This window comes from Anastrepha obliqua, chromosome 4 (assembly GCF_027943255.1).
Source record: "Anastrepha obliqua isolate idAnaObli1 chromosome 4, idAnaObli1_1.0, whole genome shotgun sequence".
In the NCBI taxonomy this organism is placed as follows: Eukaryota; Metazoa; Arthropoda; class Insecta; order Diptera; family Tephritidae; genus Anastrepha; species Anastrepha obliqua.
The window spans coordinates 24,848,840-24,876,176 of NC_072895.1; the positions used below are offsets into that span (position 1 = coordinate 24,848,840).

The 27,337-nt window shown below is 36.1% G+C and overlaps 4 protein-coding genes across 4 annotated transcripts in view; 2 read left to right on the forward strand and 2 right to left on the reverse strand.

Annotated features, from left to right (window-relative positions):
• Positions 1-3,248, forward strand: part of LOC129245392 (monocarboxylate transporter 14-like) — a 48,526-nt gene extending 45,278 nt beyond the window's left edge. The window contains exons 5-6 of the mRNA XM_054883518.1: positions 1,614-1,854; positions 2,701-3,248. Coding sequence (XP_054739493.1) covers positions 1,614-1,854; positions 2,701-2,833 — 374 coding nt within the window. The 3' untranslated portion in view covers positions 2,834-3,248. The remainder of the gene's footprint in view (positions 1-1,613; positions 1,855-2,700) is intronic.
• A 7,138-nt stretch (positions 3,249-10,386) lies between these two features.
• Positions 10,387-15,355, reverse strand: LOC129244842 (ras-related protein Rab-2A). The gene is made up of 5 exons (XM_054882723.1): positions 15,164-15,355; positions 14,145-14,304; positions 13,916-14,071; positions 10,846-11,026; positions 10,387-10,790 (listed from the first exon to the last, which is right to left on the reverse strand). Exons 1-5 carry the CDS (start codon positions 15,207-15,209, stop codon positions 10,692-10,694), a joined length of 642 nt encoding a protein of 213 aa, XP_054738698.1. The 5' UTR covers positions 15,210-15,355; the 3' UTR covers positions 10,387-10,691.
• A 1,556-nt stretch (positions 15,356-16,911) lies between these two features.
• LOC129245623 (MOB kinase activator-like 4) lies at positions 16,912-20,982 on the forward strand. The gene is made up of 4 exons (XM_054883909.1): positions 16,912-17,227; positions 17,387-17,550; positions 17,645-17,854; positions 19,019-20,982. The coding sequence occupies exons 1-4, from the start codon at positions 17,168-17,170 to the stop codon at positions 19,254-19,256; spliced, it is 672 nt and encodes a 223-aa protein (XP_054739884.1). The 5' UTR covers positions 16,912-17,167; the 3' UTR covers positions 19,257-20,982.
• Positions 20,983-24,521: 3,539 nt separating this feature from the next.
• The window catches only part of LOC129245624 (ribonuclease P protein subunit p25), a 45,622-nt gene continuing 42,806 nt past the window's right edge, over positions 24,522-27,337 (reverse strand). The window contains exon 5 of the mRNA XM_054883910.1: positions 24,522-25,266. Within this exon, the coding sequence (XP_054739885.1) occupies positions 24,726-25,266 (541 nt within the window). The 3' untranslated portion in view covers positions 24,522-24,725. The remainder of the gene's footprint in view (positions 25,267-27,337) is intronic.

Below are 27,337 nucleotides of genomic sequence, written 5' to 3' on the forward strand. Positions count from 1 at the left end.
AATATTTAATTTACATCTTTTTTCCATTATAATGAAGACTATTCGACCAATGTTCTTCCCCTTAGACGACTTGAGTAACAGCGAAATAATATTGGGTTGGGGAATAAGTAAAAAGTTTTTTATATATTTTCTTTTATTTTACAACGATTTGTTTGCTGTTTGGCAAAGAGTAAATATTCATTCTATAGAACTCTTTCTGCCCTACTAAACTATGTTATTTGTATTTTTGAGTTTTTTAATTTTCTATTAGTTTTGAGGCTTAGAAATGGAATACCCAGGAGGCAAAAATTAACATTTTCGACACCTGCTCTTCTTTACTTTTCATCGAGGTCAAAAAGCTACCGAAGTAGACCGGAAGATTTGTATGAAGAAGGTGTCATAGGCGAGTCTACAGCACGGAAATGGTTAGCAAAGCTCAAAAATGGTGACTTTGACGTCGATGACACGTCCCACAGCGGAAGGCTTTCTAAATTCGATAAAGAACGTCTCAAATCACATTTGAAAGAGAATGGTCGCCAAACCTATCGTGAATTGGCGGAAAACATGAACTGCGATCATAAAATGATTCTCCAACACCTTCATTCAATGGGATTTACCGAAAAATTAATATAGGAGTCTGGCAGCCTGGGTGCCTCACGAGCTCAACGAAAAAACAAGGAAAGTCACCTTTAAATTGCTTCTCAGCATCTCGCCCGCTATCGATCACCAGGCAGTCATAAACAACACTTTTTGTACCTCATCGTCACGGAACATCAACATGAATCAATGAAAGGATTGGGTCACTCCAGAAGATACGCCGCCAAAACCGAGATTCGAGCCAGATCTTCAGCCAAAGAACATCATGATATGTTTTTGGTGGGATAGGGAGGGCATGGTGCACTGAGCAATGCTCGAAAGAATGCCACGGTCAACAAGGAGCTCTACATTGCCCAGGTATAACGCATGAATGAGGCTATTCGGCTGAAAAGACCTGATTGACATGGTCAAACCACCATGTCGTCAAAGCTCTACTCCAAAAGCTTGAATGGAAGGTGCTTCAGCATCCGCCATATTCTCCGGACCTTACCATCTTTTCCACTCCCTGTCAAACCATATGAAGGGCATTACCTTCGATAACAAAGAGGTCCGTAAGAACTGGCTCAACAACTTCTTTGACACCAGACCAGACGATTTTTGGCGGAACGGCATCAACAAATTGGTCGAGAGGTGGGAAGAGGTTGTAAGCAGCAACGGCGAATATTAAATTAATTATCTTATTGATATAATTATTGTTTTTGTTTAAATGAAAGTCTTCGGTAAGAACGCTACGAACTTATTCCCCAACCTAATATGCCTATACTTGGATATATGGTTGTAGTGTAAGACTCAAGCTTTAATTTGAGTTCAGGTTGAAGTCCGCAACTGTGATTGAGCCTTAACTGCCACCAACTAGTCCAAAAAAATTTTTCAGTCTGACGAAATTTAGCTTTTATAAGTTTGGAATTTTTATTTTAATATTTAATTATTTAATTTTTCAATCAATAAAATGATGTATATATTTAAAAGAAATTATATAAACTCTCTCTCTCTCTCTCTCTCTCTCTCTCTCTTACTTAAACCTACTCTCTTTTCAGTGTGTGGCATTTCGGTGCTGCTAATGCCAATTCTCGCCGCCAATTACAGCTGTCTGGTGTTGATGTGCATCACCTTTGGCTTCACATTCGCCAGCTCGTATTCGTTTACGCCCAGCATTTGTGTCAGTATTGTAGATTTAAACGATTTTACGTGCGCCTACGGATTGGTGCTGTTAGTTCAGGGTCTCGGTATTATTGCCGGGCCGCCGATGGCAGGCGCAATTTATGAAATGTCGCTGAGGTAAGTGAAATTCGAAAAATATATATATACAATATATAAACTATACACATACATGCATGCATATATATATGTTTATATATAATGGCTACATGAAATCATTATTAATCCTTTGGGGACGAGTGTCGGCATATAGCCGCCCAAATTAGTTCGTAGCTGCAAGTATCGCGACGTCTGTCGTTCTGAGCGATAAAATACGCATAGGATTAGTAAAAAAGTCACGTTTTCATTCAAAGACATTAGGAGCCATTAGCGATGAAGTCTTATCTTCCTTATAATGTAAACTTACGATGTAAGATGACGGTAGTCAGAACGAATTTCAGTTCTTCAATTCAGTCTCTCAGGGTCACTGCCAGAGGAACCAGCAGGCTTTTTATATATTTTATATTTTATCCTACGCCCGATGGCTAAGCGATTTGGAGATGATACGTTAGATAGTGACATTCGTTCTGACGAATATTACTTTGAATCTGATAAGACGGAAGATGACGGCATTACTTCGTCAAGTGGAAGTGAAATCCGTGCAATAAGGAATCCACTCAGGCATTTCAACATTAGCAGTGATAGCAGTTTGTTTATAATTATTTTTCGGTTTTATGAAACTTTTGTGTTCAATAAAACCTTAGTTTTTATAACGTTCAACATATTTATTTTCTTTACTGCGCTCCCCAATACCTCTCATCGTCAGCGACGTCGCTCGTTGAGCAGCTCCGTCCCCAAAGGGTTATACATATGTTACTTTGAATTCTATATATTCTGGGTTGTTCAATAAGTATTTATAATTGGCTTGCATTTAAATTTTAATATCATTTCACTAAACAAATTTTATTTTCCTATTTTTTATTGCAGATGGGATCACTCATTTTATTTTGCCGGTGTATTTATTGTCCTCTCTGGCGTGGCCGCTTATTTGATAGAATTCTGCGAGAAGCGCGAGAATAATGGCGCCTCTGCAGCGAAGAAAGCTCCATTAATCCATTAAGTGTGTTTGATAAGAAATTTATGTGTTGTGTGCCTATATATTTAGTATATTATATGTTAGTAGTATTTGTAAATATTTATATAAAAATTACTGATAAGGTTCGTAGTAAAAATGTATATATTAGTCTATTTGTGCTATATTTCATGGATTTATAGAGTTTTAATTCAATTAAAAGTAGAAAAAATTATCATTTTCTTGACGATGAAAAATTTGAATGTTGAAATTAAAAAAAAAATATATCACTTTCACAGCTATGATCAACGTAAGAGTGAACATTTTAAGATTTTTTATTAATAACTTTTTTTTATGCGCCTAAAACACTAATTGGACTCTTCACTTGGTCGGCCAAAGGTTCTTCATAATTTTCAAGGACTAGTAAAATGTACGCATTTTATAAAAATTCCCACAAAACCTCACTTCACTTCAGTGAATCAGAAAACAATTGGTAAAATTATAGTGTAATATTATTTTTGAGAAACCTCACCACCATTCTTATTTATTTGTAATTTAAATTTATAAAAAAAATGTCAACTTGCACGTCGCAAAATTGTGAAGTATGGGTACTTTTTTGATCGAAAGCACGTAAAGCAGTAAGGCAGTAATTTTTATTGAATAAAATGGTTATGAAAGCAACCGGTTTTAATCTATTTAGTAACACAAGGGTTTCCGATAATTCAAGTGAAGACTGTACTATGTTCGAAAATAAGCATGCATCAAAATATTATGCCATCTAACGGTATTTCGCAGCAACAAAACTTCAGCTTGACTTATTGGTTCACTTGAATAGAGGCACTCAGCTTGCCTACATTAGTTCCGCATTAAAGCTGTGAAGAGGGAACGTTTTTTAAGGGGTTATATACCTTGTGAGTCCGAAAAATGGACGATTGTCATAATTTTCTTTAAATATGTTTTAGGACTTTTATTCAATTGAGGCATATATCATACTGAAGGGTAACTCTCGAAGAATACATTTTGGTGTTTTTATTTTAAAAAATATTATTATTTATTGTTGATATCGCCCCTCCCCCGAAACGCGGTGATCACAGTAGCGAATGAGCAGCGCAACTGGAATCAAAAAAATTAAATGATTATTGTAGAAAAATGTTTTTTAGTGAATCTGAACGGTTTATTTACCCAAAAAAATTTTTTCTCGATATGAAAACCGCTTTGCACCAAAAAAACCGATTTTTGAGGGGTTGAAAAATTAAAAAAAAATTAATTCCAGCGAACTATGCAAATATTTATAAAAAGTGAACCGTTCAGATTCACGAGATTGTAACTTCGCATAATTAAAAAAAAAAGTTTACGCAAATTTATGGTTAAGGTCGCACGCTTCCACGGTCTGTAACTTTCGTTCTAGTGCTCCGATCATTATAATTTTTTAAATTTATATTTTTAAGATGATGTACTTTTAAAATATGCCATAAAAAAATTTCGATTTTTTAGTCCAACACAATGTATATAACCCCTTAAGCATTCTTTGAGTTTGGTCGAAAACTTCTTAATTCTAATAAAATGGAAAAGCAGAAAGGTTCAACAGTTGGCGAAAAAGGACAAATCGATATCTTCAGCTCAGAGGGACGACTTCCAAATCGCCAAATTGCTACTACAAAGGCAGAACTGCGTTGACTTTCACGTCCTTTCAATACCAAAAATGCAAAAAATGACAAATGTTGCCGTCAAAAAACCCACCGCCCTAAGGCCTATTCTAAATGCGGCACATCTGTAACACAAGAAAATACAAAAAAAAACCTTTGAGTAAATTTCGCGAAGAATACCACCTCGATTTTGCAAGGGGCCATCCGACTGGGAGTTCTGTTACAAGTGACGATCCCGGTGAATGGAAAAAAATAGGATTTAGTGTCGAGAAGAAGTTCAATCTGGATGGGTCGAATGGATACAGTTACTATTTATTTCCATGACTTACGAAAGGAGGAAAGGTGCTTGAGTCGACTTCGCAGCCGTGCAGGTGGTGTTAAGGTAGGGCGAGTAACATCGTACTATGGTGCGTTCGAATTGAAAATTGTAGACTACAAAATGATGGGCAACAGCTTTGAAGCTCTGTTGGAATCGTCTTTTTCCGAGATTCGTGAAACCTTTGGACCTTTCAATGGGCTGATGCACATTTGTCCATTTCATGCGTGATCAAAACTTGCATTGGGACCCAAAACGTTGAAACTTTAGCATATCGACAGTATTTCCCAGATCTAAATATTGTTGGAAATCTATCGGGATGGCTTGCTCGTACGGTTTATCAGAATGGGCAACAATTTGAAGACAAAAATGCTTCAATTCGAATCATTAAGACGACCTGGTTTGTGATTTCATTAGGCTATCTGGAGACTTCGTACAAATACATTCATCAACGTATTTACGAAGTAATTTATAAATAAGGTGGCAGCACAAACGTTTAAGCTTTAAATAATAAAAGTAAAAAGAAACGAAATTTCACATATTTATTATTATTTTTTCTTATTTGGTTGTGCCTCTATTCAAGTGAAATTTTATTGCTGCGAAATACCGTTAGATGGAATACTATTTTGATTCATGCTTATTTTCGAACATAGTACAGTCTTCACTTGAATTATCGGAAAACCCTGAATTACTAAATCAAATCTTCTTGATTGGCGCGATAATCACTTACGCGATTTTGGCCGAGTTTATCAAAATGCGCCAATAGTTTCTTTCTCGTGCTAACCGGCGTGAGTTGGACACACCAAGTGAAGCCAAGTCGTTCTCCACTTCATCTTTCCCACGCAGAGGAGAACTTTCTCTTCCTCTGCTACCGCGTCGAATACTTTCGAAGCCGGAATGTTTGTGTCCATTCGGACAACATGACCGAGCCAACGAATTCGCTAGATGAAAGATGAGATACGGTTGCTTTAATAACCATTTTCTTCTATAAAAACTATTGTCTCTAATCAAGTGAAGCGGACTGTTGTTCCCACGGCACGTAATGCGCTCTCTCATACGTAATTCACTTCTCTATTACCCTTAGATCAATAAATCCTGATCCTTGATGGAATAATTTATTTGATTATATTCAAATTTTAATCCAATAGAGTCCTAAGCAAATCCTATAGATTAGTAATTTAAATATCAAATTAGAATAAAACATTTAGTGTCTTTCAAGCAGAAAATATGAAGTCAACTTAAGTTGTTTCGTCCAAAAGTCCACAGATATGAATGTAGGTTAAGATACCTCTAAAAAAAAAAACAAAAAAAAACAGCTGTTTTCCATTGCATCCATAAAACTTTATACATTTCATGACTTCCATCAAAATATTTGTAGTGAAATCTATTAATAATCGTCTAAGCCGAAATTCATGCCTCAGAGCTACTTATATAAAGGGTGGTTAAATTTCAAGGGCCGATGTTGAATGTGAACCACACCTAAACGTCAACGACACCGTTGGACTTCTTTCTTTGGGGTTATTTGAAAGAAAAGGTGTACGTCGATAAGCCAGCAACAATTCAAGAGTTAAAGGATGAGATAATTCGGCACATTAACGGCATAGAACCTCAAGTAAAATTTGGACCAGCGTCATCGAAAATTTGGACCATCGGATGGAGGTGTGCCGACGAGGCCGCGGCGGCCAATTGGCCAATATTTTGTTCCGTACGTAATTGAGCTATATCAATATTATCATAGCAAAGAGAAATGACAATAATTTCCTAAAAAAATTGTATTTTATTCAAAATCAACACCGGCCCTTGAAACTTAACCACCCCTTATTATAAAGCAGAAGAATATAAGAATATCTTTTCATTAATAACTTAAAACGAAACACATTTTGAGAGGTAGGGAGTTTATATTTAGGTTGTAGATTGTAGATTTATAAGTAGATGTACATTCCTTTAAAAGAGTAACTCGAATTGGCCAATAAAACACAAAATATTTATTATTCATTTAAATGTATTTTATTATTATTATAAATTATTTAACGAGGACCCTAATAAATAATACACTTACCAGATACTAAAGATTAATCCAATCGTCAAAACGTTTTTCAAATGCATTTCCCAGAATCGACTTCAGTTCTCGCTGCGGATTTTCTTTGCAGTTGTCTTCTCTCGCTTGAAAACGGGTTCCTTGAAATGGTTCTGCATATTAAAGTTAATTTTATAAGAACACGAAAAAAAAAACGTTTTGCTGATTATCAAAAAACAATTTCGTTTTGTTATAAAAAAAATCATGAACAAATACAAGGTGAAGTTTAAAATAAACAAGACTGACGTCAGTTTTTGATAGCACCATCTTTTTATTGAGTTACTTCGTTGCAAGTTGCATCCCTAGCTGACTTCTAGTGAAAGCTTGGTGTCATTCGGTTCAGTGGAAGCGAAGTTATTGCGTCTAAAGTGTCCGTATGTTTGTGTCATCGGTGCAAAAATGAGTTTCGAACAAAGAGCTAATATCAAATTTTGTTTTAAAAACGGTAAAACGTTTACCGAAACATTTGAATTGATGAAAAAAGTTTATGGCGATGATTGTATATCTCGTGCCAGAGTTCATGAGTGGTTTATACGTTTCTGAGTTGGTTGTGTGGACATAATAACAATGAACAAATAGGGCCGCCCAAAATCATTGTCTCAGTAATCACCGAAAACTCCATCGAAATTGTTTGTAAATTTATCAAAAATGAACCGAAATCATAGTTGAAATCCATGGAATCGGAGTTGAATATCTCCTAAACATTGTTTTATCGCATTTTAACTGATCAGTTCGCCTTACGAAAGGTCTGTGCACGTTTCATTTCGCACAAGTTAACTGAGGACCAAAAATTGCTCAGAATTCAACATTCGAAAGCGAGAAAAGACGAGAACTTCCTTTACAACATTGTAACTGGTGATGAAACGTGGTGTTTCCAACATGAACTTGAAACTAAACACTAAGAGTCAAAGTGCCGAATGGAAGGCCCCAGACGAGCCACCACCCAAAAAATCGCGTTTGGAGAAGTCAAAAATCAGGTCGATGCTCATTTGCTTTTACGATTCCAAAGGAATTGTCCACAAGAAGTTCGAGCCAACAGGCCAAACCGTCCATACAATTTTCTATCTTGGCGTTTTGAAGCGTTTGCTGCATTGCATACGTCGAATTCGCCCTGAATACCGCGAAGGAGGAAGCTGGCGCTTATTGCATGATAATGCACCATCTCATCGATCCACTCTTGTGACTCATTTTTCTTCTAGTGACTAGAAATCGCATTTTAACCATCAATCACTCACCGTATTCGCCTGATATGTCTCCCTGTGACTTCTCCCTATTCGGAAAATTTCATTTAGCCATGAAAGGAAAACGTTTTGCTTCCGTAGAGGCCATCCAAAAGGCTTGTACCGACATCCTGCAGGACAATTCGGTCAATTATCTGAAACACTCTTTCGAAAAGCTTTTAGATCGCGCAAAACAGTGTTTCGAGGCCAGAGGCGACTATTTTGAATAAATAAACTGGGAGTTGTCAGAACAAAGCTCCTGTCGTTTATTTTTTAGCTCAGTATTGTTTATTTTGGACTTCACCTTGTATATATAATTGTTCCACAAATAGAGGGACTTACAGTTTTAAGGCGACTCCGAACGGTAAATGGTTTTTTATGAGCTTTTCCATGGCAGAAATACACTCGGAGGTTTGCCAATGTCTGCCAAGGGGCGGCCGCTACTAGAAAAAACTTTTTCTACCATCTTAGTGTTTCCTGCAAGGAAATTCGAAACTACGCATTTCCCAATGGTAGTCACGCACCAACCCATTCGGCTACGGCAGCTGCATATTATATAGGAAAATGAAATAAGATAAGATAGTAATAATAATAAGATAATAATGAATAAGACGCGTATCAGAGAAAGAGATAGGAAAGAATAGAGACAGAGACAAAGGTAGTTAGTCCTGTGAGAATTTGCCAGATTCTTTGGCAAATCTGTAAATATCCTCGTTTTAGAGAACGAATATTACTCATTCTCACTCGTAGTCTTGCTCTAGCAAAGGCAGGACACTCATGGAGAAAGTGCTCAGTGCTAACCACCTCTTCCAAGCAAGAGGAGTATCTATCTACCCTCTCTCCAGAGGGCTTTTTAGCCTGAGTGTTTTAGGAGCCACCAAATCTCTTGGTGCTCCTTGGCTCGACCTATTCAAATTTCAATTTCAAAGTTTTTCATAAAATACTAGAAGCTACATTTTAAATAAACTTCAAAGCAACTCATACAAACTGTAATAATATTTGATTTTTTTTTTAAGTGTATTTAATGGTTTATTTTTATTTGTTCACATATCAAACTTCACTCTCTTTGTGATTTCTTCTCGTACAATTTCTTTTTTACATTTTTTGGTTTTTATTTAATGCAATATTCATCGCTTAATAATTGGTTCGCATTATTTAATGTAAAATGTCTAATTCGAAAATATGCATTAAAGCAAGAATTCGCATGTAAATATGTATGTGTGTCATGTTTATATTTATTTTCCATAGATGAATGTTTGTATATATGTATGTATGTGAATGTCTATATAAACCAAGAAACTAAGTAACTTTAATCATACGTTCGTAATTACAGTGAACGCTTAAAGTAAGCCAGCAAGCAGACATTGAGGGAAACAAAATTAAGCAAACATACATACATTGTGTTTAAGAGGGCGGAATGATTGAAGGTCTGATTGATTGTTTGTTTATTGACTGACAGGACAATAGAAGTGCGAACGAACGAACGATAACCAACTTTTTTATTTTTTCTCAGTTTGCATAGTGCAGATTTTAGATTTTACCCCACTCTCACATTTCACTTGTTTGATTGAATTATATAAAGTACACTAAATATTTTACTGTGCACGACAACAAAACGACATCGGGCGACACACGACGCAACACAAGTACAGTAAACTTTTTCTGATTTTTTATGTTTTTTTTGTTTTTTTGATTTAAATGTACCTACGCAAACGTACAAATGAATGCATTTTTTATGCTTCTCAATGTACATCTATTTCCTCTTTTTTGTTTGTTTGTAATGTTTATCCACTTATGTATGTATGTATGTATAAAATCTTAGCTTCACTTTTTTGCATAATATTGTAATTAGAATGTATTCGTTACTCATATTTATAGCGTATTTTATAATATATTTTTTAATGTGTCTAATTGTAGTAGTTCAATAATTGATAATCAATTGGTTTTTATAGCATTAAAATATTTCATGTTTGTTGTATATATCTAATTGTATGCATGTAATTTTGGTTTTTGGTATACTTGAAAGCCCATTTAACTCTTTTGGTTTTTGTTTTTTTTTTTTTCATTTGTTAAATTCTAATAGCGTTAATGCGTATACAGCACAAAATTCACTGGTATGCGCTAAAAAGTCTAAGTAATTGTTTGCGCGTATATAATAAAAAATGGGAACAGGAATATACAACTCCAAAACACTATCAGTTGCTGCAGCTTAAGTGAAAACTAGTTTTGACGTATTTTATTTTGTTATTAGTTTGTTCGGCATATTCGCCATATTTAATCCAATTTTGATTTTTTGTTTTTGTTTTTGTTATACTTCTATACTGTAATAATTATTGAATCAATTCAATTGTTTTAAAAAGACTTTATTTGGTTTTTGATGATCTATTTGCGTGCAGTTGTTCTGTATGTATGTATGTATTTTTAGATTCGTTTCATTTCTTATAATTTAAGAATATAATGAAATGTCAGCTCCTCTTTAACTAACATATTACTTTTTAAATTGATTTAAAATAAAAGTACTCAACAAAAATAAATACAAATAGAATAGGCATTAGAAATGACGAGCAAATTATCTTTAGTTATTAGTTCTTGTTTTTTTTATATATTAGAAAAAATCATTACATCAGCCGCAGCTGAGAAGTGTTACTTAACAGCAGCCGCTGCTAGCCGACCCAGCCTGATTTCCAGCACCCGGCAGTGAGGGATTTGTGGGGGAATGCTGTTGTCCTATCTTAATGCCATTTGCCTGCAAATGTAAAATTTTATATTAACCATCTCTATTGGTATTTTTCAGCACTCACCTCATTGTTTATATCGAAAACACCTTCCTGGATTTTCTCGTAAATCTCTTTTGCCGTATTGATGAACGCTTCCTCCACATTGGCAGCAGTTCGAGCTGAAGTCTCCATGAAAACAAGCCCATGTTCGCGTGCAAAGGCTTCACCCTCCTCTTTTTTCACCTCACGCCGCGAGTCCAAATCACTTAAAACAAAAAATATATGTAAGTGCACGAATTAATAAATTTTAAACGAAACTGCGGTTAGTTAATCGAAAGATCAAGCGAATATGTAACAGAATATTGATAAATTGAGTTCAAGACAAAAATATACAATGGACGCAAATATAGAATATTGTTGTTGTTGATGTAACAGCATATACAATCCACATACATATACTGGGAATACTGCTGAAGTGACAGGCCTTGGCCGGGTATAAATCCGGATCGTTCCGGTTACGTAGAACCGACTGGCGTGGGAACGTCGGTCACCATTGTAAAGAATTAGTGGTGTAGTGACTTTTTTGTGCTATTATTTAAATGACGGTATAAAAAACCTCAAATTTCCAGGGTATTCCATTTCATTATTATTTTATTTTAACATCAAAATGTACTTTTTTCAATGTGCTTTTCTCACATTACTTGTCTGCCTGTTATTACGCTAGCTTGCACTAACTGTACTCCTGTCCGTTATAACGGCAGCTCCTTCTTAATCTTATAGAATTTTAAAAACCCCGGGTAGGCCATAACCGACTGTTGCTTCGCGATTGGTGTAGTGACTAAAGCTCCAATTACTGGTGCCGTACCTTAGCCATAACCGTAACCATAGCAATCAGCTATTCTACTCAAACATACGGGCATCACTGATACACTGCAACATCATAACGCCACAACCATAACCGTAGCCGTATGTATCTATTGAGAGACTCCAATGCACCTTCTCCTGGAATGCTGAAGAAGGCTGAGACATCTTGGCCAACTGCAGCCAGAAGAAAGGCACGCACGCTCAATTCAACCGAGGATTAATGAGGGAGTTGGGTCTAGATGAGGTACTGTGATGTGCTCTCTACGTAAAAAACCAAGAGATCGAAGTGCAAGCCTCATAAAGCATCTAATCTAATCGCATGTATATTATCTATTGAATTTTGGTTTTTCCCCATAACCGTAAGCAACTGTGAAATACCTTACATTTGTTTTGATATTTAGAATAAAAACTTGAATATTAGAAATGGACAATGAACAATGAACAATAAATTGGTTTAGTTGAAAATTATCCATGTTTTTATGGCAAAATGCAAATGCATAAATTCACTTGAATATCAGTTTATGGTTACGGCTATGATGTTATGTCTACGGCACCACTAATTGCAGCTTAACTTGTGCGCTTATGAAAAAAATTAATAGCATTAGGATATTTTGATCAGTTTTGGTTTTTTTTTTAATTTTCATTAACTTTTTACAATACTTTGCCACAATAAATATCACATAAATCAAAGTTTCAAACTTTGTAGAAGTTTTTTAAAAGTTCGACCAATTTTTATAAAAATTTTAAACTTTTTAAGAAGTGAAACTTTCAAGGCAGACAAAGAAAGAGGGAGAGGCCCGAGAGAGAATGAGAGAAAGAGAGAGAAAGAATATATATCTAAATAAATTCACAACATTTGCACAGAATACAAATAGACAAATTTTACAAAAAAACAGAGAAGCGTTGTGTAGGTAAACGCCGGACACAAACCGTGGCAACAACGCGCACTACTCCGAGCGTTTATCACCCGCACAAACGCAGTGATTCCAGGACCGCAGCAACGGCACAGATCAACCCAAGGCAATACCAATAAATCCGACGCCGGAATGGATAGCACTTTATAGTACGCACAAGCACTAGCCAGGAAACGGAAAGAAGCGCTAAAAGGTGGGCACTAAAAAACCAAAAAAACGCCAAAAAAATTGGGACCAAAAAACGCCCCAAACAGTAGGCACCAAGGAAATATAATATAACGCCAAAAAGTAGGCACCAAAAATATATTTCCTACAAGTTTGCACCAACAAACAAGCGCCAAGAAATAGGCAGTGTTATTTCTCACTATAAATTTGCAACCACAAGGAAAAACTCTGGAAAAATCGCCTAAAGTATATCTAAGATATATATAAGGTATAGCTCTCTCTCTCCTTTTCCTCTACGTTATATCTGTTTTCTCTCTCGCGGAACGAAAATGCCCAAAACGTTGCATGGCTTTGAAATTTTACTCTCAATTCTCGCTCGTCCATCGACGCCTAAGAAGTTTCACTTCAAAAATTGTACATCGTTGAGCTACAAAACTGCAATCAAACTATAATACATATATTAAATTTTAGTATAATAAACACCGTAGCCGAATCTCAGTGCATGAAACATCAAAAGTTTCTTCTATATTAATAGCGGTCGCCCCTCGGCTGGCAATGGCAAACCTTCGAGTGTATTTCTGCCAAGAAAAAGCTTCTTATAAAAAACAATTTGCCGTTCGGAGTTGCCTTAAAACTGTAGGTCACTTCATTTGTAGAACAACATTAAAATGCATACCACAAATAGGAGGATGAGGAGCTCGGCCAAACATCAAACAGAATTGTACGCGCCAATTATTTTTGTTTTATTTATAATTATTTTATAATAAAGTGTAAGTTTCAAGTGGCTTAAAAATCTCGTTGATTTTTGATCATTCTTTGCCCTGACGGTGGATTCGTTACTTAAAATTAATCTAATAAATTAAGGAATTTTAAATGTCTATCCCGTTTAATAGACCTCGGTGTGGCAACGCAAAAATTAAAATAGTTAAACGGTTTCAAAAATATCAATATTACCATTCCCATGGCAGCCGGTTCTACACTACCGGAATGACTCGGATTTTTCCCGACCAAGGGCTGCCGCCCCAGTAAACTAGTCCTGTCTAGTGTATCGTACCCCTCATAGCAATATTATCAGATTTTCGTACGCAATAGTAATGTTAATACAACTTCCTAAACTTGATCCCGATAAACTAGAAAAATTGTTATTACTTTGAACTTTTAATACCTATACATCCATAATCCATAATTAGATTAAATTTGATTTTACCAACCTTTTGTTACCGATTAACATTATAACCATATTTGAGTTTGAATGTTGACGGGCATCTTCCAGCCATGTAGTTAAATGATTGAAAGTCTCACGGCGTGTAATGTCGTATACCAACAAAGCACCGGCTGCACCGCGATAATATGAGCGTGTAATTGATCTGCAATTATAGAGAGCAAAGTATAAACTCTCAGAACAATACCAAATTTTTATATGTACTTCGTAATTTTTACCTGAACGCTTCCTGGCCTGCTGTATCCCAGATTTGTAGTTTGATTTGTTTGCCATCAATTGTGATCATGCGCGCTCCAAACTCCACGCCGATCGTCAAATCATGCACAGGCTGGAATCGTTTGTCGGTGAATTGAAGCAGAAGGCAAGATTTTCCTACACCTGAATATAAGCGGAAGTATTATATTTTTTGTTTTGCCTTAAAACGACCTTTATACATTAGTCATTAGTCATTTTACAATTTGCATAGAATACAAATAAATAATTGCTTTGATTACCCTCATCCAGAGTGTACATACACATTCGCTCATATACTCTACACTAGTAAAATGTATAGTAACATACTATATGTATGTGTAACACCCTTCGAAACAGCTGTTTAGCTTCGCAAATTTGTATACCCTAAATTACATCAGGTACAATGTATCGGACACATGTATTTTCTTGAAAACTACACGTTTTCTTCCACAGGATATTAAGAAGGGCTAATACCAATTACGTTATTATCATATTTAATGCTATAAACGAATTACTGAATAACCCCAGATAGTACATGTTCAACCCACTTCCCTTTTCCTACATCACTTAGTAACCCTTAAACGTGTCTACTGCCCGCAAATATACATTTGCGCATACGTAGTTACTAGACTACAGCAACGCCCGAACAATGCGAAAATATCGATTTTCCAAGCACTTCTTTCAAGGTATTGTCCTATGCTGTCGTCATCATACAGTCATCACCAGCTACCAACAGCTGCAACTGTTCTAGCACTAACAACATTGATAACACTTGGAAATGCAATTAGCTGCCCCTTTAGTTTCACAATCCTAAAGTTTCAGTATATATTACTGGTCAGTCAAACGAAACGTGAATGTGTATATTGCAAAAGCATTGCACAATTTGGAGTTTCATATTATGCAGTCATACATATGTTTGCACACAAAAATTTCCAAGTCATATTTTTCTCGCTTCTTTGTGTACTCCGTAATCTGTTTTTACTTGCACCGTTTGCAGACTTACCAGTATCCCCAATGATAATATATTTAAACAAATATGCGTACGACATTTTATTTTTTTGTTCTTGCTTTTTCTTGTTTGTAAATATCACAAAAACTAGTTATTTTACTTAGTTTTCTTCAATTAAAACGCAATTTGTGTTGAGTCGAAGTCGTAGTCGTCTTCTCGCTTTTTCTTTGCCTTGTCAATTTTCTTGTCAGGTTGTTCTGATCTGTCAGGTTGCCACATGACAGATTTTACTGATGTATTAACGACACTACGTACATACAATCGCAGACATTGTTATATCTCTTTAAACGTAATGCCGAGGCTTGTGTATATTTTTTGCGCTGCAAACATCTTATCGGGTTTATAAGGTATATAAAGAAATAAAAATTCGATAAAAGTCCACAAATCCACAATTCCGGTAATTATAATAAATTTGTTTTGATGTAATTTAAATCGAAGAAACAAATTAAATGTTTAAACGTATAAATAAAAGCTCCTTACAACAAGCCGAATGCGATGTATAATGAAAATGTAATAGTAATTAAAAAAAGATTTACTGTAAATGGCTATCGTCTGAAGCACTCGTAAAAGTCATGCACAATCGGGAAACATAACATAGTCAAAGTTGAATATGCCTACCTATAATTCTTGGTACTAAGGGATATGAGAAGAGCGGTTTATTTGCAACATAGGTGAGTAAAAACTGAGATTGTGTTAGTCATACACGAAAAAATCAATCCAGCCATGATCCATAGTACTTGGCTGTGTGAACACGTGAAAAATGTGCGGACACAATTGTGCTGTCAATTCCCCCATGACGTAGCGGTCAAATTTACTATCAACATTTTGTTCGGATGGCAAAATCTTGTAATCTTGATTTTCAATAAATGTAATAAACTGAACGAAGTGATCTTTAAAGCGTTCCGACTTCAGACAGACAATAGTAATTGCTTGTTCGTTAGACATATTTTCATCCTTTTATGCGATTCGCTTTGGTAAGGCTTGATTGAAATATTTATTATTGAAGTCTCAACATATTTTTGAGCAGAGGTAAGGTATGCGACAACGTAGTAATTGTTTTTAATAATAGAACCCAATACACTTAATGCCAATTTCGCCATCGTGGATGTTGGTCGTATCATTGGGCTCAAGCACGTTAAAAGGAGACCGTGTGTTTTAAAACGAATTTCGGAAAAAAGTTAGTTACGTTCCTTTCTTAGTTATTCCCTTCTGTGAGCACTTCTTTGTTAATTCATATTTAAGGTAATGGCATATTTGTTTTTTAGAAGGGATGTTTGCTGCGGGGATATACGAAAAATGAAGAATAATTGAGTCCAAAAACGTAGTTCTTGACAATAACAAATATATCTCCTCGAGAAAGTACGACCACTGCTTGAAAATAACTCTTTTATTTTATCGCTGTATGCCCAGAATGGGCGTGTGGGGAAAAGATATTGCCTCGTCAAAATAATAACTACTATAGGAAAGTAATTCATATAAATGAGAGTCGGATCAGAATTATTGGTATATCCAAAGATTGCTCCCGAATTCTCTTACTGTTACAATAATAGCAAAAAAAAAAACTTTACGTATTTTAAACTAAAATTAATAACTTAAAAGAAATGTTTAGAAAGCCACGTATAAAGCCACGTAATTATAATATGCCCGCATACTTCCGTGTTTAATCGTTTTTGTGCAGTGAAATACAACCCTGTCAATATATATGACGTACAACAACTCTGCATGAATGAATGAAGGAGTTGTCAAAAATTTTCACAAAACGAAAAACCAGTGGAAAGAAGAGTGTGAGAAACTACAGATTTTTCGTATGAAATACCTGTTTTAATTCGCTAAATTTCATACCAAAATTATAGGGTCGAAAAATTCAATAAGCTTGTATTAATTAATATAATCAAATTTTAATAGCGCTGACACAAAATTGATTAACACGCCCATCAGAGGAAGAGGAGCACTTCACTTGATCTTTCTTTTTCTTAAAAGGGAAGAGTCAGAGGAAACATGAAGATGGCGGACAGCACGACGATTCTGCGAAGAAACAGACCAGGAACAAAAGCGAAGGTAAGTATGGAGAGAAAAGTGTCCAGTGTCATGGCAATAAGTGTAACAGAATATTTATTCCATGTCTGGTGTTTAAAATATTAAATAGCAACTCGAGCTTTAACTCGTAGAGCTATAAGCGTAGCATATTGAGGTATTTTAATTAGATTTCCTTTCTAGGATTTCTGTCGCTGGGCCGATGAGCCTCTGGAAGAAATGGACAGCACCTTGGCTGTACAACAATACATTCAACAACTGATCAAACGTGATCCATCTAATGTGGAATTGATTCTAACAATGCCAGAAGCTCAAGACGAAGGCGTCTGGAAATATGAACATCTAAGGTGAGAACAAATGGGGGAAAAGCTTTTTTATTCGGTTAGAAAATATATTTTATTAACTTCATTTTGGCCCTTGTTTGGGATTTTATCTGTTTAGACAATTTTGCATGGAGCTAAATGGGCTTGCTGTGCGTCTACAAAAGCAATGTTCGCCTACAACATGCACACAAATGACAGCCACCGATCAGTGGATATTCCTGTGTGCTGCACACAAAACCCCAAAAGAATGCCCCGCCATTGATTATACACGCCACACGCTGGATGGTGCTGCATGTCTCTTGAATAGCAATAAATACTTTCCAAGCAGGTAAAGAAATTAGAAGCAAATTAAAGAAATTTTCATATGATTTTATATAAAATGAAAACTAAAATATTTAAAATTTTCGCAATTATTCAAGAAATATAATTAAAACTTTTGCATCATTCGGCGGCATAATTCCCTAACAAAAACTATCTCTAATCACTAAGAGTGATATAGTCCGCGCGAACAAAAACTCTCTTATTACCAAGAACAGAATTAAGTTTGAGGAAAATAAATAATGTTGGCAATCCTGTAATTTTTTTATTTTTTTTTTTATTAGAACAAACAGCAAAAGTCTTGCTGACGCAAGTTATTTTGATTATATCGCGCATTTCGAGCGGTGATGCAACGTTCCCATGACAGTCGGTTCTACGTAACCGGAACGACTCGGATTTATATCCGTCCAAGGACTGTCACTTCAGCAGCATTCCCAGTTTATGTATAGGAATTGTGATGCAAAAGAGTTAATACATTCATGTACAGGGTTGGCCATATTAAACTGACCCATTGAGTAACCCTATAACTTTTTACTGTAATTTGAAATCTAAGGTTTACGTCAACAAGCCAAAGACACTAGGCGCACTTAAGGCCAATATCCGACGGGAAATAGCCGCCATATCGGCCGAGACGCTGGCCAAACCTATGGAAAACGTCGAAAAACGGGCACATTACGCTATACGAGCTAAGGGCGACCACTTGCGCGATATCATATTCAAAAAGTGATGTAAACGAATCTCCTTGAACTAAATTAAATGTTTTTCACAATGAAACACAAAAAAATGTTTCTTTTTCCATATTTTTTTAATAATCACATGGGTCAGTTTAATATGGCCAACCCTGTACATATTTAAAACACCTATAAACTAATTTAATCTTTGCTGTAAAACCATGTTATGATATTCTTTTCCTAATTTACACTTTGATTTTATTTGAAATTCGGGCATGCATATTAAATTGGATCAATATTCTGCTGTTTAGTTTTTTAATGCCCTAATTTGATTGTCATTTTTTAGCACTCAATTTGTTCGTTTCGACCGAACGCTTTGTGAAAAATAAATTGCCTAAAAAATAATTGGTTCCATAATTTTATATAGTATTTATTGATTCGATATCTCTAGTTGCTGTATTGATTTCCTGAATATACTACTTTTTCTTCCTTACCTTTGATAGGGTTTCAATCAAGGAGTCATCAGTAACTAAGCTGGGTTCGGTGTGCCGTCGTGTTTACCGAATATTTTCCCATGCGTATTTTCATCACCGGCGAATATTCGACGAATTTGAGGCTGAAACGTATTTATGTCATCGCTTTACGCATTTCGTTACAAAATACAATCTTATGTCTAAGGAGAATCTCATTGTACCAATCAATGAAGAAGAAAACGCAACGCCTGGCGAGAGTGAAGCTTAGAGCTTACAAATTCAAAGTGTGGCAAATTGTGTGAGAATGTGAATGTGTCATACAAAAGAAGCATCCAAAAACACAGATTGAAGAGGCAAAGAAGCACATTATAGAAAAACACACATAACAGCAACAACAAAACAATAATAACTAGGAAAAATCATGAATAGAAAGCAAGTCATTAAAACATTATAATCACTAAAAACTATAAAGAAAACAAAAAATAAGATACGAAATTATTGATTGAGGAGAAAAACGAAGAAAGAATGTATTAAAAGCGCAAGAAAAAAACTCAACTAGAAAGTAGTTCTTTTTGCGAAGCATATTTGGGATGGAAGGCAAACAAACAAAGAAATTCACGCAAAATCAAGTAGAATGTGGAAGGACGGCGTTATGGGCAGTCCTAATTGTAGGACAAATGCAAATCATATTTATGTTATATAGTCCATATATATATAGTTTGACAAGCGTTCAATACATTTTCGAATTGTCATGCGTGCGAGCAGATACTTTAAATTGAAAATATAGAGAACAAATGTCTAAATACATACCCAAAATGCATAAATAATGGAATACTAAGGGAAAGTGGAATAAAATCAGATTAACAATGAATTAGCAAAGCCCCTAAAACTGCTATAAACGGGCAGCTTAATTATAAAAGTATGTATTCTTCTGATAAAATTCCTTTAGCTCGACAGGCAACAGACGGTCAATACATACTCACATCCACATACACTCATATTAACTCGCTTATATCTATCTAATTGAGATTGTTGTACCAGACAATTTACATTGGAGCAGCATTGGCATTATTAACTAGCATAAACATTAACATTAATTTTAGTGCTGAACTGAGTGCTGTTCAGTTTAGTGCACCCGGTAAGAGTAGCGCATGTTTGTACTCAAATATAATATTTATTTTTAAAAACTGTGTACTGCACTGTGTAGAGAGAAAAATGTCGAATATTTAAAATCAACAACACAAAATGCTAAATTTATTTATTTTTTACTTATATGTATTAAAGAAAATATTGCGTTCGTTTTTTGATTGAAGCAATGTGACATTGTCTTGATGCTTAATTGTGCTCAATGAGGAAAGTATTAAAAGTAAAATGATTTTTGAATTTATTTCGAAAAAAAAAATACAGGCATAAATATCAATTTTTTTGGGGTAAACATACAGAAAATTAACTGCATTCAACCTCAAGTTCTGAAACACCAATAAACTAAAGCTCTTAAGCGCTTGCTACATGCCACACAATCATTAGTTAAGACGCCAAATAATCAACACATTTGCAGCTAAACCTGCCCATCAGCCGTTTCTACCTAAATTCTCATTGAAAAACATATTACTTTCCTTTTTAATTTGTAGTAGTTTTACTTTCTGAAAGAAATACATGCAAACCTTTACCTAAAAAATAATTATAAAAAATTAAGAAAACAGTAAATGAGTAAAATTTGTAATATTCCAATATTAAACAGAGGGTACACCAATAAAAAATTAACAACAGTTAAAAACAAAAAAGCATAATGAACAAAATAAGCAAGTATTTATAGTCTCCAGTTTTGAATATTTGACAAGAACAAGAAAGAACATAAGCAAAATGACAACCATCAAACAATATATAAAAAGCGAAGTAAGAAAATTAATAAACAATAACAAAAATGAATAAAATATTAAAGCAAACTGTAATGAACATAAAAACAATGAAATAAACAAAAACACGTATAGAAATGTTGAGTTTAAATGCCTACACAAATAAGTGAGACTAGCGCGCTGTTAGTTCTGCCTTCTCCAAACTGGATAAAGAGGCAAAGCGAATGGGTTTGGTGGTGAACGAGGACAAAACGAAGTACCTCCTGCCTGTCTTCAAACAAACAGTCGGCGCACTCGCGTATCGGCACCCACGTCACTGTAGACAGTGATAATTTCGAGGTTGTAAAATACTTCGTTTATTTAGGAACCAGCATTAACACCGATAACAATGTCAGCCTTGAAATCCAACGTAGAATCTCTCTTGCCAACAAGTGCTACTTTGGACTAAGTAGGCAACTGAGCAGTAAAGTCCTCTCTCGACGAACAAAACTAACACTCTACAAGACTCTCATCATGCCCGTCTTAACGTATGGCGCAGAAGCTTGGACGATGACAACATCCGATGAAGCGACGCTTGGAGTGTTCGAGAGAAAGATTCTGCGTAAGATTTTTGGACCTTTGCACGTTGGCAATGGCGAATATCGCAGACGATGGAACGATGAGCTGTTTGAGCTTTACGACGACATAGACATAGCGCAGCGAATAAAGATCCAGCGGCTTCGTTGGCTGGGTCATGTCGTCCGAATGGATACAAATGCTCCGGCTTTGAAAGTATTCGATGCGGTACCAGCTGGTGGTAGTAGAGGAAGAGGAAGGCCTCCTCTGCTTTGGAAAGATCAGGTGGAGAAGGACTTGGCTTCACTTGGTGTGTCCAATTGGCGCCGGTTAGCACGAGAAAGAAACGACTGGCGCGCTTTGTTTCGGCCAAAATCGCGTAAGCGGTTATCGCGCCAATTAAGAAGAAGAAGAGCGGTACAATCAAGGCGAATCTATTAAAGGTGGTATCGTTAAATCAGCTGATGTCCATGTGGCTGCTAGCCCAGAATGAAACAAGACGAAATCATTCTTTCTTTTCTACTTTGCCAATACATTTCTTTGACAATCAAACGTACAAAATATTGTTGTCGGTATAATGCCACCTTTAATGAATGCACCTTGGGTACCATATATACCCGAGCAATTGTTAATCATACTAAACTTTTCAAAACTCAAAAACAGAGTTGTTTCAGTTCAATATTTTTATAACTGAAGTGCCCAATTTTAGTTGTTAACATATATTCGACCCGTTTTTGTTGTAGCAGCAATACAAGCTCTGTCCGGTCGTCTTCGTCTAGGTCATCTAAAGGTGGGCATAGGAAACATGCTGTTTCGACAGGTTGGGTCCAAAGGGAGAGCGGTGTTAGATGAGTGGGTTTGTTGGGGCATGTGAAAAGGTGGTTAGTGTCTAGAGAAACATTTCGTTTTCAAAAGGCATTCGGTTCAGTGGAAGCGAAATTATTGCGTCTAAAGTGACAGTATGTTTGTGTCATCGGTACAAAAATGAGTTTCGAACAAAGAGCTGATATCAAATTTTGTTTTAAAATCTGTAAAACGTTTACCGAAACATTTGAATTGATGAAAAAAGTTTATGGCGATGATTGTCTATCTCGTGCCAGAGTTCATGAGTGGTTCACACGTTTCAGAGATGGTTGTGAGGACGTAAATGACAGTGAACAAACGGGCCACCCAAAATCATCGTCTCAGTAATCACCGAAAACTCCATCGGAATTGTTCGTAAATTTATCAAAAATTAACCGAAATCATCGTTGAAATTCATGGAATCGTAGTTGAATACCTCCTAAACATCAATTTATCGCATTTTAACTGATAATTTGGTCTTACGAAAGGTCTGTGCACGGTTCATTCCGCACAAGTTAACTGAGGACCAAAAATTGGTCAGAATTCAACATTCGAAAGACCTCATTAAAGAGGCGAGAAAAGACGAGAACTTCCTTTACAACATTGTAACTGGTGATGAAACGTGGTGTTTCCAACATGAACCTCAAAACTAAGCGTCCAAGAGCCGAATGGAAGGCACCAGACGAACCACCACCCAAAAAAGCGCATTTGTCGTCAAGTCGATGCTCATTTGTTTTTACGATTCCAATGGAATTCTCCTATAATTTGCAAATATAATGTACGTCGTTGAATTTTTATGAGAAAATTTTAATGGTAGAAATACATCGCGATTAGCCCAGGTTTTTAAACCTGGATTCTACCGCTGCACAGTGGTCCGGCGGCCAGACAAAATTCAATTTTTCAACATTTTTGAAATAAAAATATGATAATGCAGATGTTTTCTTAAATATTCAAGGTAGGATTCCTGAAAATATTACTTAATTTAAAAAAATTTTCATTGTAGTTTTTTGACTTTAAACATGAAATTGTATGCAAATCGTACTTCATACAAGAGTTTCATTTTCATGTCTGCAAATAAATATTACCATTTGATCGTTAACCAAATATTGAAAAAAAAGATAATTGAATATATTAACGGAAATAGTAATAATTCTCTTAAGTTGTGGTACAAAATCCAATTTTTTTTTTTTGAAATTTCAAAATTTTTCGAAAATTTTTTTTTTAAAGATCATTTTTTCGAGTGGTCCACTTGAACTCAACATGAGTGATGTAGCCACATATTTCAGCTATGATCTCAAACTGAAACCTGTTGCGCAAAGTTGCGCAAATTAAAAATAATGTAGCTTTTGTGCATTTACCCACAGGCAAAACGTTACATATGGCTTATGCAATTTTGTGTAAAAGACAGAAAAAGACATCACAGACCCCATCAGCATTAAGAGACAACTAAAAAAACAATGACAGATTTATTAAATGCTTTGCTTTGTTCATCAGATGTAGTTATAATATCAAAAACTAAGGTTCCGAAAAACAAGCCAAAACCATTTTCAAAAATTTGAAAAATGATCCAGCCTCAGAAAACAGCTCATCAGAAACCGAATATTTTGAATCATAAAAAAAAATTAAAAATGAAAAACAAAAAAGCAACTAAATATCCAAAAAAAATTTAAAAACTAAAACAAAAAAAAAATTTTAAAATTAAAAATAAAAAAAAAGTTAAAAATTAAAAATAAAAAAAAAAAATTAAAAAAAAAAATAAAAAATAAAAAAAATCTAAAACCAAAAAAAAAAAAATTAGGAGACAATAACCTTACCGTAAACCTCCACGTGGTACTCTCTGGGGTCGTGAAAAATGTAAAAATGAACTCACCAGCTAATTACGGAAGTAACAATGTATTTATAGTATTCAATGAATTTAAAATTTGCTAAAACTAAGGTCAGGTTCGTCATCACTGATCCTTAAAACCCCTAAATATATGTTTTCAGCTTAATTAAATGAGTTTTTGAATTTTGTCCGCCAACGCCTTCTGGTCGGACCACTGTGCGCTGGTAGTCACGCATATATTCCGCCGATAATTCAATAGGGTCACCATTTATTTCCTGTAAAGGTAGACACGGGATCGTCTTGAATCCAATTTTCGATATCCGGTGCAGTGAAATCGCGTTCTGAGCAAACTTTTGCTAAAAACAATATAACAACGATTCATTTTTTAACTAAATTTTTAAAGGGTTGACAGATACGCGTTTATTAAATATTTTGAAGAAAATACAACGAAAAAATACATGTGAATAAATTTAATATCTAAATTTCAAGTCCATTCTAAAATTCTCAAATCGCTGTCAAATCATTTTCAAACGCTTAACATTTCAAAAAGTAGTTCACTTTCAAATCTTTTGCAAGCCCAACTGTTTGCTGGGATGTTGTTTGCTTATATAATATATGTATGTCTGTATTACCAGTAAAGAATAGAATATCTTAATTTTTAAGATTCCATTGGCTCTGCAGCAGTCGAGGTGCTTGCGGCCGAAGCAACTGCTGACGCTGATGTTGGTGTCACATCTACCTGCATAGCCTCCGAGGATTGTTTTTGCCGATTTTGCTGAGTTTTCTGTTGCTGTTGCTTTTGTTTCGGTTTAGGCGGGCGATGTGCCTGCGATTGTGACTGGCGTTGTTGGCCATCATCGTTGGGTTGCTCATGTGGGGTCTCGTGTGACTGCTGCGCTTGCTCTTGGTCAACATTATTTTTATTTCGCGCTTTGCGCTGCTCACCACGATTTCTATTTCGATTCTGTGGCCTTTGCGCACGCTCTTGCTGCTCTCCTGCTTGTCCATCTTCTTGCTGCCCTGGTCGCCGATCCTGGTTCGGTGGCTTTCCTTGACGCTGCTGTTTGAACCTCTGATGACGTTGTTGCTGCTGCCCTCGACCTTCATTATTTTGTCCGGCATGACGTGGCTGTTTTTGCTGCTGTGAGCTTCCACTCAGGCCTCTCCAGAACTCAGTGGTAGTATTCGGTTTTTGTACACTGCAATAAAGGATGTGAACATGGAAAGAAGAGAGTTGTAGTAGGTTTTATAACTTTTTTGCTGTGCATACATATTTTTATAGGTGCTTATATATGTAAACTAAACAAAAACTAAAGCTTTAGTAAATAAAAAATAAGACTGGCTTTATTATCTCAGTATTGACATTCAAAAAAGTCGACCGAAATTATAGATAAGTCTTTGCGACCAAATGAGCGTGTCGTCAGATATCGCGAATTCGTCAAACCGGCTTCGTGTCCATGTTACTTTCGGCCGTCCTCTTCGGCGAGAGCCTTGTTAATTCCACTCTAGAGACATTGTGCTGATGTCAGTCGCAGGTTTATGGATTGAATCTCCTATCCATTTCCAATTTCGTTCTCGTATTTCAGTCTCAATCGGACTTGTTCGTTTCGGGCAAGGAGCTCGTCATTAGAAAACCAGTCATGTGGCCACCATATGTATTTGGAGCTTATTATTATTATTATTGATGGGCTGTTTGTGCAATGCGACCTGAAGAGATCTATTGTGCAGCCATGTAGCCTACTCAAACACTTATAGGCTGTTAATAAACCCTAAAACATCTGTAGGCTTAATATAATATCTCCCAGGAGGTTTGGATCTATAGCCCCATTTCCCAGGAAATTTAGTCTGCGTCGTGCCACTGCTGGGCAATCGCACAGAACGTTTTCTGCTGTTTCTTGTGCCTCTTTGCAGAGTCTACAGGAATCGTTTTCTATCGTACTTATCTTTTTCATGAGATAATTAAGTTTACGGTGTCCTGTTAGTAGTTCAGTGTAAAGTTTTATGTCCATTCTGGATCTATGAGTCTTTTCGATTGTCGCATGTCCGATTGGGCTCTCCCGATTAGAGCTCGATTAGGCCTCGTTGTTCCTGCTCACAAACAATTCCTGTTATTTACCCCGCAGAAAGGTTCAGGACCTATGAAGGGAGTGTTTGCTCCCTTTTTCGCTAAAGTGTCCGCAATTTCATTCCCTTCTTGCCCCTCATGTCCCGGAGCCCACATCAAGGTAACAAAGTTTCTTGATGCTAGGGTGTTGAGGATTTTAAAACATTCCCAGACTAACTTTGATTGGAATGAGAAGCTATCCAGCGATTTTAGAGCTGCTTGAGTGTCAGAGAGAATTTTAGTATTGAGAGAGAGAGTTAAGTCGACGTCCCCTAGTTTAGGGGTCCCTAGCCTTTATTTCCCCAAAGACACGCCCTTGTCGGACTCTGTAGTGGAGACAAAAGCTTCACTGAACTTTCAATTGTGAAGAATTCGAAAATAGAGTCCCAGAAATGCTTCGAAAGCTGGATCAAACGCTGGCATAAGTTCGTTGCAGTTGATTGGGAGTACTTTGAAGTCGATTATAGGTCCGTTCATGAAGCAAATCAATTTTGACAATTGTTACAAATTATCACGTTTTGGTGTTTATGTACCCAAAAACAACATGCAAAGTAGGGGAAGTGAGAGAGCCAAATGGCATTTCATTTTGAGGGGAAGTTGCAAGTTTTTACTGGATAAATTTGTACTTGTGTAGGAAAAATAAACACGAATTAAAATTTACGAATTGCAATCGTTAATAGAATGTTCTCGGCTGCATCATCACGGCAGATGAAGATGTCAACTGCAGGTTAAACAAAGCTAGGGCGCATTCGGGCGAATGCATACAGTATGGGGGAGTTCGCAGGCGCTCTAAACTACATACATGTTGTACGGAAGCGAAACATGGCTGGTCCCTAACACCATCACACAGAGACTACAATCCTTCATCAGCAAATGCCTCCGCATCACCTGCAGAATATTCTGGCTAAACATCATCAGTTACGACGCAGTGAGAAGGGTAACGAACGAGAAACCCATCCTTAGGCAAATCAAACGCAGAAAGTGGCGATGGATAGGTCATATATTGAGAAAACCACCAGGTAGCATCACGCGAATATCACTGGACTGGAACCCGCAAAGGGAGCAGAGGTCGCGGTCGACCAAAAAAACACTTGGAGAAGGTCGATGCTGCGCGAACTAACAGATGCCGTCATCTCATGGGACGGTGCAAAAACAACAGCACCGAA

Excerpts from the sequence above, each read along its gene's own strand:
- LOC129244842 (XM_054882723.1), bottom strand. The coding sequence starts at position 15,209 with ATGTCGTACGCATATTTGTTTAAATATATTATCATTGGGGATACTG. Across the intron at positions 14,072-14,144 it reads GCAGGCCAGGAAGCGTTCAG|ATCAATTACACGCTCATATT; the intron begins GTAAAAATTACG and ends CTATAATTGCAG. Across the intron at positions 11,027-13,915 it reads ATGTTAATCGGTAACAAAAG|TGATTTGGACTCGCGGCGTG; the intron begins GTTGGTAAAATC and ends TTTTGTTTTAAG.
- LOC129245623 (XM_054883909.1), top strand. The coding sequence starts at position 17,168 with ATGAAGATGGCGGACAGCACGACGATTCTGCGAAGAAACAGACCAGGA. Across the intron at positions 17,551-17,644 it reads TGGAAATATGAACATCTAAG|ACAATTTTGCATGGAGCTAA; the intron begins GTGAGAACAAAT and ends TTATCTGTTTAG. Across the intron at positions 17,855-19,018 it reads AATAAATACTTTCCAAGCAG|GGTTTCAATCAAGGAGTCAT; the intron begins GTAAAGAAATTA and ends TACCTTTGATAG.